General features: G+C 47.7%; 1 protein-coding gene across 1 annotated transcript in view; it reads right to left on the bottom strand.

Annotated features, from left to right (window-relative positions):
* Nucleotides 1–15,576, bottom strand: part of LOC136577417 (scavenger receptor cysteine-rich type 1 protein M130-like) — a 334,056-nt gene that overhangs the window by 209,549 nt on the left and 108,931 nt on the right. The window contains exon 3 of the mRNA XM_066577312.1: nucleotides 5,435–5,746. Coding sequence (XP_066433409.1) covers nucleotides 5,435–5,746 — 312 coding nt within the window. The remainder of the gene's footprint in view (nucleotides 1–5,434; nucleotides 5,747–15,576) is intronic.

Genomic DNA, 15,576 nt, shown 5'->3' on the forward strand with positions numbered 1-15,576 from the left:
AAGATACTACCACGGAGAAACACAAAAGGCTAAATGAAACTACAGCAAGGGAAGGCAAGGGTTAAAGCACAAGGACTAAGGGGACCAGAGAGACCTAGTTAACCTTACTAGATACAAATAAACACTGGCAATGAAACTTGACAGCTGCTGCCTCTAATCCCTAGCAAAGGGGCGGAGCCAATGACATGCTTGTGGGTGGAGGAAGAAGACCCATCCACTCACATCAGAAGAGGCACCCAGAGCCGCACGGCCGCCCTAAGGGAACCGGCGCCGGACCTGGAAGGAAGAACACTGTGCCTGGACCCCCGCAGCTGGACTGGCGTGCTGCCAAGACCCGACCGTGCTGCTGGTAAGTTTCCGCCTAACACCGCTCACAGCTGGCACCCTCACTGCTTGTGTTCTACTCGCGGAACTGTCTGCTCCCTGTTGCCCACTGCCTCTCTCAAAGCTCTTGCTCCTCCGGCGGTAGTGTTAGCTCCACGGACGTTGCTCACGCCGCTGACAGCTGGCACCCTATGTGCTGCTTCTGCTCCGCCGCGGCACACTCAGATCCCTGCCGGTCGCTCCTCCGCGGACAGCTTGCACCATCAGCACTTCTGCTCCACCGCTGGGAAAGCCCACTGAGGAGGGGAAGAAAGGCCGGTGGCATGTGCTCCTTCACTGTGCAGCCACCGCATAACACTCTCTGTCCCCCTGGCCCTGCAGCGTAGCGGCGGGATGTTAAAGTGAAATTGGTTTTGGGGGTGGGGTTGCCTCCTGTGGTGCGCCGCTGGCTCCCCAGCAAAAGCCACTTCATGACGCTTTCGGCGAATTGCTAGAACAGTGAACCGGGTCTGTGGCGAGTGCCTCGGTGCCGAGCTAGCAGCTCTGGCAGTGTGTTAGCAGCAGGGCCTGCTTTGGCACAGCTGCATGTATCTTCCGGCCAGTTTTAGTGCCCTTCCAGGACCTATTTGCAAGGCTGCTGTGCAGCCAAACTGGTACAGGGGCGTCACCCCCCTGTCAATCTTGGCTCCACCAGGACTTGCTGGAGGCGTCAAGATACACTAATACCGGCTGGCTGATTAAGCTATTTTTCTTAGTACATAAGGACTTGGTCTGGTGGCATAAAATTTGAGGTTTTTATTTGGACACATGTTGAGGCATACCCACAAAGTGTAAATCTCCAGGAGTTCTCTTTGCCTTTCACTGCCACCTGTCCAGCTGATAGACAGATGATGATGAACGATTGGTTTAGTCTTTGCTGCTACTTTCTTCAGCTGATGTCTAATAGACGAATACAGTTTGTATGTTGTGGGTATATGCAGTCTCTTGTAAAGTAAATTATGTTTCTGTCTAGCATTTGGTGATTTATCTACTTAACCTTTGTCTAGGAGAATCATTATACAATTGTAATCAATATCACCTATTATTCATAAATTTGTTTAATTATTGCCATTTTAATAAATTGCTATATATCAACCCATTTGTCCTTCTTTAAAGCCATATCTGATCTTGTTGCCTTTCGAGTTGGCAAAACAATGGGCAGTCCGGCCCTGCAGCCAACTGATATGTGCAGCTGATAATTGGGATTTATCACTTTGTATGTGACAGATGGACTACAGTAATAGGGTCATAAGGGCCAGAAGAAATTGTTCCAGTGAAGAAGAATTCGGTTTAAAATCACAAGAAATGTGTGACAGATTTCATGACAGAGGCTACCCGGAATGTGTTGTAACAGAAGCACTTAGCTATGCGACACAATGTAAGAGAGAGAACCTCCTAAAGGTCAAGCCAAAACCAGCAGGCGAAAAAACGATCAGAGTAATAGGTTCTTATGATGATCGATCCCATGATGTAAGATCAATCCTAACTAAGTATTGGAGTATCCTGATAAAAGACCCGGACATTAAGGACCACTTATCCGAAAGACCAATGATAACGTATAGACGAGGGAGGAACCTAAAAGACCGACTGGTACATAGCCATATGCCACAAATATCAGCAGTTGGCACCTGGCTCCAGAGAGAACCTACTAAAGGTTCCTACCCTTGTTCAAACTGCAAGGCATGTAAATACATGCGCCGTTGCAGAACATTCATGAGCTCTGCAACGGGAAAAGAGTACGATATACGAGACTTCATAAATTGCAAAACGTGTGGAGTGGTATATATGGCAACATGTCCTTGTCCTAAGGATTATATTGGTAAAACGATGCAACAGCTGAGGCGCAGAATACTCGTGCACATAGGAAATATCAATCGCAACGAGCACACCAGCCTGGCACTACATCTGAAGGAGAAGCATGGTGGTAACCCCGAGTTGGTCACCTTTAGGGGAATAGAGCTGATTAAAAACAACGGTAGACGAGGCGACACGGATAATAAACTCCTACAGAAGGAATGTAGTTGGATCTACAGATTGGATACGTGTGTACCTAAAGGATTAAACGAGTGTCTATCGTTTGCATCATTTATCTAACCATCAAATTGTCTGATGTTGCTTGAATAAAAGTTTAAACTATGAATGAACTGACTAGATGTCGTGAGATATGAGCTGCGTTACCTCAATAATCCTTAAAATATGGACTAGAGGCATGGGCTGAATTTAATAGCATGCCCTAGGACTTGACAACAATGTATAATCAAACATTTGCATCACCTGTAAATGTAAGTTGCGACATATAAAACAATAGGATACCACAAGCAGTCTTTATTATTTTACCATATCAACTTAGGTTGGATCCTGATGTGCATCTTATACCATCTATGATGCTACTCTGGTCTTTCCATATGGGTCTTGTATACGAGTGAAATAATTCCATGCAGCATATTATTGATGTGTACTCCACTATATGTGGATGTGTTGACCTGAATCAATGTCTGGTTACTTACCTGACTTTGTAGTCCTTATCAGCACTCAGGGGAAATATCCTGAAATTCCCATATAAACCGTCCCTCCTGATACCCTAGGCCAGAGGATGCTGTTAATATCCACACCGATCCGCTATGTGCGGAGATAGGATTTAGAAGGCTCAGAGAGCCGATATATGTACCGTATTGATAATCCATATGGAGCGAGATCGGGTGGTTACTAGCAGAGCATAAACGCAGGCTCAAAAGCATCCTGGTTGCTATAGCAATCGACGGAACAAAGAGAGAATGACGAGGAAGCGTCACATGACCGGCAGGGAGTCATGTGACAGCGCGTACGACTACGCGGTGACGTCACGACGTGATGACGTCACGAAATCGCGTGATCACGCCGGGGGTGTGAGGCGAGACGACTAGCCGATTGGAGCGATGGGACCATCCTCTGTGAGAGAAGGGGAGGAGCTATCAGTACATAAGAATGAGCGGCAGACCTACTGACCAGCTCTGTCTATATGGTTGTGGCCAGGTTGGCTGCTGATCCACTAAAACGGCAAAAAAAGCGGCTGTTTACATCTGTTTCCCCCCCAAAAAACGGGGGCTTTATGCAGTCACTCTTTAACCTCTGGCCCTAATCAAAAGGCTATAGGTTAATATGTGCTAAAAGGGTTAGGCTATGTAGTTTAACGATAACCAAGGTGGCTGACATGCTGGTAGTTAACTACAACTGATTGCCTGATAGGCCACACTGAGGTGCACATGTTTGATATCTATCCTTATCAGTATAGACATCTCCCACGTTTATTTGTCTAGCTCAAAGTAACAAGAGCGGAATGGTGACATGTGCTAAACAATAGTCAGGTCAGCTTATATAGGAGCCTAGCTATCTGACACTTTGGCAGTCAGCTTTAATGGATTGCCTGATAAGTCATACTAAGGTGAATTGAAGCACATACTTGGTGTCTATCTATATCAACATAGACATTACGTACTAAGAGTGAGGGAACGTGTCAGAGCTCATACTATTAAAGGGCTGTTAATGTGGTGCATAAATTCCATTTAATGTGGATAGAAGCACCACATTAATCAACGCTCTGAAGACAAACCAGAGGACTAATAAACATCCATCCTGATGAAATGGCACATTGATCGGTGTCACAGAAACGCGTCGATGGAATAACTGAGATGGAATGAATGTTAAACTAAATGGAGTATGAGGAATAGTAATTTTAACCCTATGAGGATCAGATATGATTAAAATCTGATGCGTCCGTCAATCTTGGACATTCATAGAGTGTTATATAGACAGTTCCATCAACAACATTTGATAGAAGGTGTTGTTTATAGACAAACATCACCTGATAACGTGGGTTTATCAACTAAAGCGGCAAGGGAGAATATCTGAGTGTTTATAAGGTCTTAAAGGGGTTGTCCCGCGGCAGCAAGTGGGTCTATACACTTCTGTATGGCCATATTAATGCACTTTGTAATATACATTGTGCATTAATTATGAGCCATACAGAAGTTATAAAAAGTTTTTTACTTACCTGCTCCGTTGCTGGCGTCCTCGTTCCCATGGAGCCGACTAATTTTCGCCCTCCGATGGCCAAATTAGCCGCGCTTGCGCAGTCCGGGTCTTCTGCTCTCTTCAATGGAGCCGCTCGTGCAGAATGCCGGCTCCGTGTAGCTCCGCCCCGTCACGTGCCGATTCCAGCCAATCAGGAGGCTGGAATCGGCAATGGACCGCACAGAAGAAGAGCTGCGGTCCACGGAGGGAGCAGACCCCGGCGGCCATCTTCAGCAGGTAAGTATGAAGACGCCGGACCGCCGGGATTCAGGTAAGCGCTGAGCGGTTTGTTTTTTTAACCCCTGCATCAGGGTTGTCTCGCGCCGAACGGGGGGGGGGGGGTTAAAAAAAAAAAAACCCGTTTCGGCGCGGGACAACCCCTTTAATGATATTTTACTGATACAGAGGGGAAAATCAAGGCCACGACATTGTATGAGAGACGGGCATTTAATCATCGCCATATAAAACACTATACAATAAAGTGAGTCTGTGGCCCTGTAAAAATACTGTTGGAAGAGAGGGTACCATTGACCCCACATAAACACTTTGTCCTCTTTTTGTTTGAGGAGGAACTATTTTTAAGCATTAAAATCTTCGTTTGTTGTATGTACAGACCAGTTCTTTTAAGGAATACCAAATAAAGGTTATATTTTAAGTATCTAATAAGGTTCTTTTCGGTGAGAATTACAGTAATAGGGTCACCATTTATAGAGCTTATAACGGAGCAATTGGCATCTCATCACCAACAGATCTCACCTGTTCTAACACATCTCATACCCAGAACTACAAGTCCCATCATCCACACAGACATGTACACAGAGGGCTCCATTACACCAGTATAATAACCCTTCATGATGAGACTGATGGCTAATGAAAAACATCTTTGGATGAAGCTGCTGGAGGTTGTTAGTTAGTGTCATTCTCTCAGCAGTTGTCAGTGCAGTTATTGTACAGGTTGTCAGGTATGATGCTGTATCCAGTTTGGTGTGTGATGTGTGGAGAGGAAAAATACATCTCTTACCTGAACATTTCACGCCCATCAGAGATCCAGAAGAATATCGACCACCATATGTAGAATATTCACACTGTGACAAGGATGACTCTTTTCCTGTACATCGTAGAGACAACTTCCTTCTGTCATCATCCACAAATATCTCCCCTGTGGTCACATGATGTTGTAGATTTGCAGTGTAACATCCCAGCTCTCTACAAACCACATTAGCAATGTTTTCTCTGCTACCCCTGCAATATTCCACTCCCCACCATTCTCCTTCATATCTCACTTCCACTAATCCTTCGCATTCTGTGTTTCCCTGGGAAAATCTCACTGGAACTATGGAAATAGAAATAAATATAAAAATCCATGAATATAAGGAAATACTAATATAAAAGCGCTCGTCTCAGCATGACATCCACTCTCCAAATGGCCATTAAATACAATGCACATGTTAGCGGGGTGACTAGCGCTCAGGGTCCCTCTATGAGCCAGAATGAAGAGGGGCACTGAGTGGATCTGATAAGTTCTGCATCACATGGGTGTCAATTCACCAGAACCCCAAGTCATGACTCCTTGAGATCACAGCTGATTGGACTAGAGAAGCCGGAGCCAACTTCTTCGTATAACAGCAATCTTCATGAGAGAATACCTTAAAGCAGCGACCAATAGTAATATCTCTTAATACACCCCAGATTCTAGGAATATCATCTACATCATCAAGTCACAAGTAGAGATGAGCGAACGTACTCGTCCGAGCTTGATGCTCGCTCGAGTATTAGGGTACTCGAGATGCTCGTTACTCGAGAAGAGCACCACGCGGTACTCGAGTCAATTCCATTTCCTTCCCTGCATGTTTTGCGCCATTTTCTGGCCAATAGACATACAGGGAAGGCATTACCACTTCCTCCTGTGACGTTCCAGCCCTATCCCACCCCCCTGCAGTGAGTGGCTGGCGAGATCAAGTGACTGTGAGTATTTAAAGCAGTCTCGCCCGCGGCTCGCCTCAGACACACGCTGGGAGAGATTAGGGAGAGTGCTGTTCCTACTATAGGGAGAGTGTTAGGCTACTGTCAGCGTCTTCAAGAACCCCAAAGGTCCTTCTTATGGCCACATCTTACCGTATGCATTACTGTTGTGGCTGCTGGGAGCAGTTTTGCACCAATTTTTGTTTTTCATCTTGGGCTCTGCAGACTATTGCGTTCTCAGTCTTCAGCCAATTATACAGAGTATAGAGGCAGTACTGGTCAGGCAGGGACAGTGGTAGTGTAGAATCCTGTCAACAAGTACCCCAAAAAAGCTCCTGCTTAGGGCTACCTGTGCGCGTGTGCAGTTTACTGCGTGGCTGCTAGGAGTTGTAGTGGCTCACTATTAGCCAGCTAGGCCTTTCTGCAGCCTAGCGTTTAATTTTTTTCTCCTACAGTGTGTGTAACATAACCGCTGTCAGCCTCCAAGTGCAGGCAAATAATTGCCTAATTTTTTACAACGCTCTGTGTCTGCTGTATTCAAAATACACCATGCTGAGGGGTAGGGGTAGGCCTAGAGGACGTGGCCGTGGACGCGGGCGAGGACGCGGAGGTCCAAGTGAGGGTGTGGGCACAGGCCGAGTTCCTGGTCCAGGTGAATCGCAGCCGGCTGCAGCGGGATTAGGAGAGAGGAAAGTTTCTGGAGTCCCCAGCTTCATATCACAATTTATGGGTCCACATGGTAGACCTTTATTACAAAATGAGCAGTGTGAGCAGGTCCTGTCATGGATAGCAGAAAATGCATGCAGCAATGTATCGACCACCCAGTCTTCTACGCCGTCCACTGCTGCTACTCTGAATCCTCTCGCTGCTGCTCCTCCTTCCTCCCAGCCTTCTCACTCCATGAAAATGACACATTCTGATGAGCAGGCAGACTCCCAGAAACTGTTTTCGGGCCCCTGCCTTGATTGGGAAAAAATGGTTCCTCTCTCACCTGAGGAGTTTGTCTTGACCGATGCCCAACCTTTGGAAAGCTCCCGGGGTCCGGGTGATGAGGCTGGGACTTCCGGCAACTGTCTCAAGAGCTTTCAGTGGATGAGGAGGTCGATGATGATGATGAGACACAGTTGTCTATCTGTGAGGTAATAGTAAGGACAGTAAGTCCGAGGGAGGAGCGCACAGAGGATTCGGAGGAAGAGCGGCTGGACGATGAGGTGACTGACCCCACCTGGTTCGCTAAGCCAACTGAGGACTGGTCTTCAGAAGGGGAGGCAAGTGCAGCAGCAGGACAGGTTGGAAGAGGTAGTGGGGTGGCCCGGGGTAGAGGCAAGGCCAGAGCAAAGACTCCCCCAACTGTTTCCCAAAGCACCCCCTCGCGCCAAGCCACCCTGCAGAGGTCGAGGTCCTCAAAGGTGTGGATGTTTTTCAGTAAAAGCGTGGACGACCGACGAACAGTGGTGAGCAACCTGTGTCGTGCCAAGATCAGCCGGGGAGCCACCAGTACCAGCCTCACCACCACCAGCATGCGCAGGCATATGATGGCCAAGCACCCCACAAGGTGGGACGAAGGCCGTTCACCGCCTCCGGGTCGCACCACTGCCTCTTCCCCTGTGCCCCAACCTGCCACTCAGATCCAACCCCCTTCTCAGGACACAGGCACAAGCGCCTCCCGGCCTGCACCCACACCCTCACCTCCACTGTCCTTTGCCCCATCCATCAATGTCCGCAGCGCAGCGTCCAGCTGTTGCTAGCGCAAGCGTTGGAGCGCAAGCACAAATACAACGCCACGCACCCACACGCTCAAGCATTAAACGTGCACATTGCCAAATTGATCAGCCTGAAGATGCTGCCGTACAGGCTTGTGGAAACGGAGGCTTTCAAAAACATGATGGCGGCGGTCCCGCGCTACTCGGTCCCCAGTCGTCACTATTTTTCCCGGTGAGCCATCCCAGCCCTACACCAGCACGTCTCCCGCAAGATTAATCGTGCCCTCACCAACGCGTTTACTGGGAAGGTTTACTTAATCACTGACACGTGGACAAGTACTGGCGGGCAGGGCCAGTATATCTCTCTGACGGCACATTGGGTGATTTTGGTGGTGGCTGGGACTGAGTCAGAGCCTTGGACCGCACACGTCCTACGCACACCCAGAATTGTGGGTCCTTCCTCGGTTCTGGTATCTGCGGCGGTCTATGCCACCTCTTCTAAACCCTCCCCCTCCTCCTCCTCCAACAATAAAAAAAAACATTCTTGGCAAATGCTTTCGCTTTGGTCCGTCTTGCGCCGGTCCAAGAATTTCACCTCTGGCGGCACAATACGAATCCCCCCGGCCGTCACTCTTAATCATGGCCCCAGTTCCGAAAACCAACAAAATAGAACCGGGGTCCTATTCCATTATTCCTAGCTGAAGCATTCAGCCGACCCCCGGTATAAGGAGAAACTTTCCACTCTCATTCCCGAAGAGGAAAGGGGTTCGAGAGTGATGCAATACCACAGGGCCCTAGTGGACAAACTGATGGTAAACTACCCATCTGACAGTGCTAGCGGCAGAAGGCTCAGTTCCGAGGGCCAAGTAGCAAGGGAGGCGCAGAGATCAGGCAGCATGTTCAGCGCAGGGAGGGGAACACTGTCCAAGGCCTTTGCCAGCTTTATAGCTTCCCAGCAAGACTCCGTCACCACTCCCCAGTCAAGGCTAAGTCGGAGGGAGCACTGTAAAAGGTGGTGAGGGAGTATGCAGCCGATCGTACCACCGTCCTCCGTGATGCCTCTGCTCCATACAACTATTGGGTGTCAAAGCTGGACACGTGGCACTAACTTGCGCTGTATGCCCTTGAGGTGCTGGCTTGCCCTGCCGCTAGCGTCTTGTCAGAGAGGGTGTTTAGTGCAGCTTGGGGAATCATCACGGACAGGCATACCCGCCTGTCAACTGACAGTGCCAACATGCTTACACTCATAAAGATGAACAATGCCTAGATTTCCCCAGACTTCTCTTCTGCACTGGCGGAGAGCAGCGGAACCTAAAGATTCTTTTTGCTGTAACCGCAGATAAAAGCACTCTTCTCTGTCACTGGTAAAACGGGGCATTTAGCTTTGTCAATCTGTCTCTGACATTAGTCCTCCTCCTGCTACTCCTCCCCCAGAAACATGTCATTGCGCTGAACTGCCAATTTTTCTGCGGCCCAAAAGGCTCATCTACATCTCCCAATGTTTTTACAATTTTTCTAAGTTTCAAAAGTATTGAGACTGTAACATGAACCAATTTTTTCAACAGGGCTGCCTACAGGCTCTGTTACAAATTAAGCAACAGTGAGCTGTATCTTTAAAAAAAAAATGTTTATGAGTTTCACCTCTGTTGATAAATTTTTCATAGGTACACTTGTACTCTTGGTACACTAATTTTGGGGCCCACGCCTACACTGTTATCCAACTAATTTTTCCGGCCTTCGCCTACGCTCAGGGTATCCCAATGCTTTCAGAGGTAGGCCTACACTATTAATAGAGAAATGTTACTGGGGTCTGCCTGCCTGCCTATTCTTCTGCTACAAGAAAGTTACAGGGGTCTGACTATACTGCTGCCAATTACATGTTACAGGGGTCTGCCTATACTGCTGCCACTTGAATGTTACAGGGGTCTGCCTATACTTCTGCTACAGAAATGCTACTTGGATCTTTCTATAGTGTTATTACTGAAATGATACAGGAGTCTGCGTATACTTCAGCTACAAAAATGTTACTGGGGTCTGCCTATACTTCAACAGCAGAAATGGTGGTGGGGTCTGCCTATACTGCTGCTACATAACTGTTACTAGGGTCTGCCTATACTTCTGCCACATAAATGTTACGGGGTCTGCCTATACTGCTGCCACTTAAATGTTACAGGAGTCTGCCTATACTTCTGCTACAAGAATGTTACTGGGGTCTGCCTATACTTCTGCCACATAAATGTTACAGGGGGTCTGCGTATACTTCTGCTACAAAAATGGTACTGGGGTCTGCCTATGCTTCTGCTACAGAAATGCTACACGGGTCTGCTTATACTGCGGCTACAGACATGTTACTGGGGTCTGCCTTTACTTCTACAGTAATGGTACTGGGGTCTGCCTTTACTGCTGCTACAAAAATGTTACAGGGGTCTGCCTATGCTTCTGCTACATTAATGTTTCAGGGGTCTGCTTATACTGCTGCTACATAAATGTTACAGGGGTCTGCCTATACTGCTGTTACAGAAATGTTACTGGGGTCTACCTATATTGTTACTACAGAAATGTTACTCGGCTCTGTCTATGCTGTTACAACAGAAATGTTACTGGGGTCTGTCTATACTGTTACTACTTAAAATGTTTCAAATACTGGGCTCTGCCTGTACTGCTGCTACTGAAATGTTACAGGGGTCTGCATATACTGCTGCTACGCAAATGTTACTAGAGGGTCTATGTATACTTCTGCTACTAAAATGTTACTGGGGTCTGCCTATGCTTCTGGCATGTAAATGTTACTGGGGTCTGCCTAGACTTCTGCTAATGAAATGTTACTGTGGTCTGTCTATACTGTTACTACAGAAATGTTACTGGGGTCTCCTTAGACTTCTGCAACATAACTGTTACTGGGGTCAGCTTATACCTTTTGCTACAGGAATATTACAGGGGTCTGTGTATACTATGAGTGCACTAAGTCTTCCCATCGTGGTGTTCTACCTATCTGGCCCGACAAAAAAACCCAGACTGACTAGGGCATGGCGTGTGGGCCGCAGCCAACATGTATTCCCTCTCACGTAACCTCAGCTATCCGGGGCACTGCAATGGGATTTCTTTCTGTTCCGTCTGTGTCTACTTGCTAGCCACCCATGCTGCGGGTGCACACAGACTTCCCATAGCGGAGTTGTACCTGTCTGTCCCCAAAACACTAAAGACTTGGATAGGGTGCAGAGTGCAGATGGTTTACCCCTTGCGTTGTTGATGAGGTATCCGACACCCAAACAGAATGAATAGTGTGTGGACACATGGAGTCCCCATTGCTTTGTCACTAGCAGCACCTTGGGCCTCACAAGGTGTTTGCTGGGACAGAAGCTGACCCAGGGCCCGCTCACATACTTCCCACATCGAGTATTGCTGCATTGTGGAGATGTGTAGAAGTGCTGGGCTGGCAGCAGACTCCCCTTTATGCCCACGTTTGCAGCTCCTGACTGAGGTGGCAAAGGATTGGAATGAAAATGGAACGTCAATCTATTATCAATACTCAAGAGCATTGTGGGCTATCGTCCCCCCTTTCAAAGAGGGTCGCTTCCTAGCCCTGCCAACCCTCTGGAGTGTGTGCCTCCGGTTCCTCCTCATGGCAGACACACTTATAAATAGACATGAGGATGGTGTGGCTATGAGGCCAGCGTGTGGCATGAGGGCAGCTGAAGGCTGCGCAGGGGCACTTTTGTGTGCGCTGAGGATGCAGGGTCGTGCGTGGGGGTTGAGCAACATGTAACCCAGGAGAAGAGGCAGCGGTGTGTCCCGAAGGCAGTTCTTGTGCTTGGTTGGAGGTAGTGTGGTGCTTAGCTAAGGTGTGCCTTGCTGATGAGGGTTTGTCCGAAGTAAAAATTGTTGGGGGGGGGGGGGGGGGGGCAGGCAATCTTGCCACTATTGTGGCTTAATAGTGAGACCTGAGGACCTCAGATGTAGCCCAGCATGTTGCCCCTCGCCTGCCCTACCCGTTTCTGTGTCATTTCCATCACTTTCGTAGGTTTTGCAGATTTGCACAAATGAAAACCTTATCAGTCATATACAAAAATGCTCGAGTCGCCCATTGACTTCAATGGGGTGCGTTACTCGAAACGAACCCTCGACCATCGCGGAAAGCTCGACTCGAGCAACGAGCACCCGAGCATTTTGGTGCTCGCTCATCTCTAGTAGTTAACCATCATATGTGCAGTGGTTATGGTTGCAGATTGTAATAATAATATTTCCTCTCCTTTTTGCAGTATGTTTTCGTGCAGGTACCAGAGATGGTGTGGGGCCCCTTAACGTCATGCTCCTTCAAGGGGTCATAAAATACTGCACAGAGCACAAACTAAACATCTTTCAGCTTCCAGACTAACTATGAGACTGCCCTGCTAGCACCCTCACATATCGCAATCAAGTGGGGTATAGTTCCAAATACCGTTTCATATCTTTTACTAAATTCGTAAAGTCGAGAGGAAGGGGCGGCAGGCGCAGAATATGACATTAAATAGCAAGCACATGAGTGTATGATTGTCGCAAAATTAATGAAAAGAGAAACTAGGGGTCCTAACAGTAATGTTGAAACTGCCGTGGTTAATGTAAATTCTGAGTTTTTTCTCATAGATGGTTCCAAATATCGTGGAAATGGACAAGCAAAACAGGCTATGCAATGGTAACCAACAGAAAGAGGTAATTGTATAAAAAACACTTTTTTCCTCCTGAGAGACTCAGTTACTCAGGAAATAGAGGTGATGGCGCTCACTGAAATATGTAAGCTGGCTGCAGGTAAGACTGTTAATGTCTGCACCGACTTAAGGTACACATTGGGAATCGTACACGATTTCACATCTTATATGGCACAGTGGAAGTTTCATGGGGTCCTTGAGTAAGCCAATCCAGAATGCAGAAGCAGTGTGTTTGTTCTACAAGGTTTTAGCTCTTTCCGCACAGGTGACTTATCATCAGAGTCCAGGCTTATGCCACAGAGACAACCACTGAGGCTGGAAGGAACCAGAGAGCAGGCATCGCAGCAGCCTGACCTCCCTTGAATGAGGTACCGGCTCGTAACCTGCTTGCACCTGAAATGGGTGTAGATATTTCTCTGTTGCTTGAATTGCAGGAACAGGTCTCAAAAGGAAGAAAAAGGAGGAGTGGAAAAATCGAACAGAACACTAATGAGGTCTGGCAGAAAAGGTTAATGCCTGTGCCTCCCCTGCACGCTATACTCCATGATGTCACACCTGATCTATGAGCTAACCCATTCATCCAAGGAGGTAATGTGCGGTATAGTGTTTTCTGCTTGGCTTACCCCAGGGTTCAACACTGCTGCGATATGGTTTATACAGAGATGCATGATATGAGCCCATTACAATCCAGGCCAATTGGTCAAGGTACCTTCTCAGTGCGAGTCAGATTATCTGTTTCAGTGCCTAAATAGCATACAGCTACCAAAGGTAGGTGTTTGAAGTTTGTTGGTTTGCATAGACCTCTTTTCATGTTAGTTGGAGGCGTGGCTTGAGGAAAAAAAATTAAACCGCCAAGAATATGACTAAAGAAATTGTTTTACGAAAGTAATTATGAATATTTGATACACCAGAAGTCATAATAAAAAATAGAGGTAAGCATTTTATTAGTCATCTACTTGGGTAGAACTACGCCTAATTGTAAGACTGAGTTGAGTCCCTTTGAAGGTATTTGGTAGGACTCCTGTAATAGGCTTATGCTTATTCCAGGCCAAAAAGGAGGGCCTTACCTCCCACGTGAGTGCCTTACATCAGGAGTTATATCCACCGTCACTCATAAATGCGTATTCTCCTTGTTTCCAGATCAAAAGTCGCATAGTTTGCTTTCAGGTGGTTGGGCTGTCCTAAAAAGACGCAAGGAACGCTTGGAATCAAGATACAAAGAACCCTTTCAAGTGCTGTTAACCACTACAACCTCAGTGAAACTTGAAGGAAAGCTACTTTGGGTTCATGTCAGGCATTGAATAAAGATTATCAAGGGAGGAGACAAATGTGGCCCTTATAAGAGATGAGCGAACGTACTCGTCCGAGCTTGATACTCGTTCGAGTATTAGCGTGTTCGAGATGCTCGTTACTCGTAACGAGCACCACGCGATGTTCGGGTTACTTTCACTTTCATCTCTGAGACGTTAGCGCGCTTTTCTGGCCAATTGAAAGACAGGGAAGGCATTACAACTTCCCCCTGCGACGTTCAAGCCCTATACCACCCCCCTGCAGTGAGTGGCTGGTGAGATCAGGTGTCACCCGAGTATAAAAATCGGCCCCTCCCGCGGCTCGCCTCAGATGCGTTGTGACATAGCTGAGGGACAGTGCTGTTGGTGCCGGAGCTGCTATAGGGACAGTGTTAGGAGTTAGTGTAGGCTTCAAGAACCCCAACGGTCCTTCTTAGGGCCACATCTAACCGTGTGCAGTAGTGTGGAGGCTGCTTTTTGCAGTGTTGCACTTTTTTTTTTTTTGGTATATCGGCCGTGCAGAGCATTGCGCCCTGCAGTAATACTCCAGGGACAGAAGTGTGGAGGCAGGGAGAGCATTAGGAGTTATTGTAGGCTTCAAGAACCCCAACGGTCCTTCTTAGGGCCACATCTAACCGTGTGCAGTACTGTGGAGGCTGCTTTTTGCAGTGTTGCACTTTTTTTTTTTTTTGGTATATCGGCCGTGCAGAGCATTGCGCCCTGCAGTAATACTCCAGGGACAGAATTGTGTAGGCAGGGACAGAAGACATATATTATTGATTGAATATACGCAGTGGTCTTTTTCAAAAAAATATTGGGCAAAAAATCTATTTGGCCTGCCTGTCACTGTGCTCAGTGTTCTGGGTCTGTGTGTGCTGGGTGTAGTACTTCAACAAAATATACGCAGCCAGCTAAGTGTTACAGCAGGCTTGCGCCAAATTATTTCCTCGCGTTCCGTAAGCGAAGTCAGCCTCCAACCACAGGCCAATAAGCGGCACATTTAATTACAGCGTTCTGTTTCTGCATTACTGGTAATACAGCATGCTGAGGGGTAGGGGTAGGCCTAGAGGACGTGGGCGCGGCCGAGGACGCGGAGGCCCTAGTCCGGGTGTGGGCACAGGCCGAGCTCCTGATCCAGGTGTATCGCAGCCGACTGCTGCGGGATTAGGAGAGAGGCACGTTTCTGGCGTCCCCACATTCATAGCACATTTAATGGGTCCACGCGGTAGACCTTTATTAGAAAATGAGCAGTGTGAGCAGGTCCTGTCGTGGATGGCAGAAAGGGCTTCCAGCAACCTATTGTCCACCCACAGTTCTGCACCGTCCACTGCTGCAACTCAGAATCCTCTGGCTGCTGCTCCTCCTTCCTCCCAGCCTCCTCACTCCATGAAAATGAAACATTCTAAGGAGCGGGCAGACTCCCAGGAACTGTTCTCGGGCCCCTGCTCAGATTGGACAGCAGTGGTTCCTCTCCCACCAGAGGAGTTTATCGTGACTGATGCCCAACCATTGCAAAGTTCCCGG

This window comes from Eleutherodactylus coqui, chromosome 8 (genome assembly GCF_035609145.1).
Source record: "Eleutherodactylus coqui strain aEleCoq1 chromosome 8, aEleCoq1.hap1, whole genome shotgun sequence".
Lineage (NCBI taxonomy): Eukaryota > Metazoa > Chordata > Amphibia > Anura > Eleutherodactylidae > Eleutherodactylus > Eleutherodactylus coqui.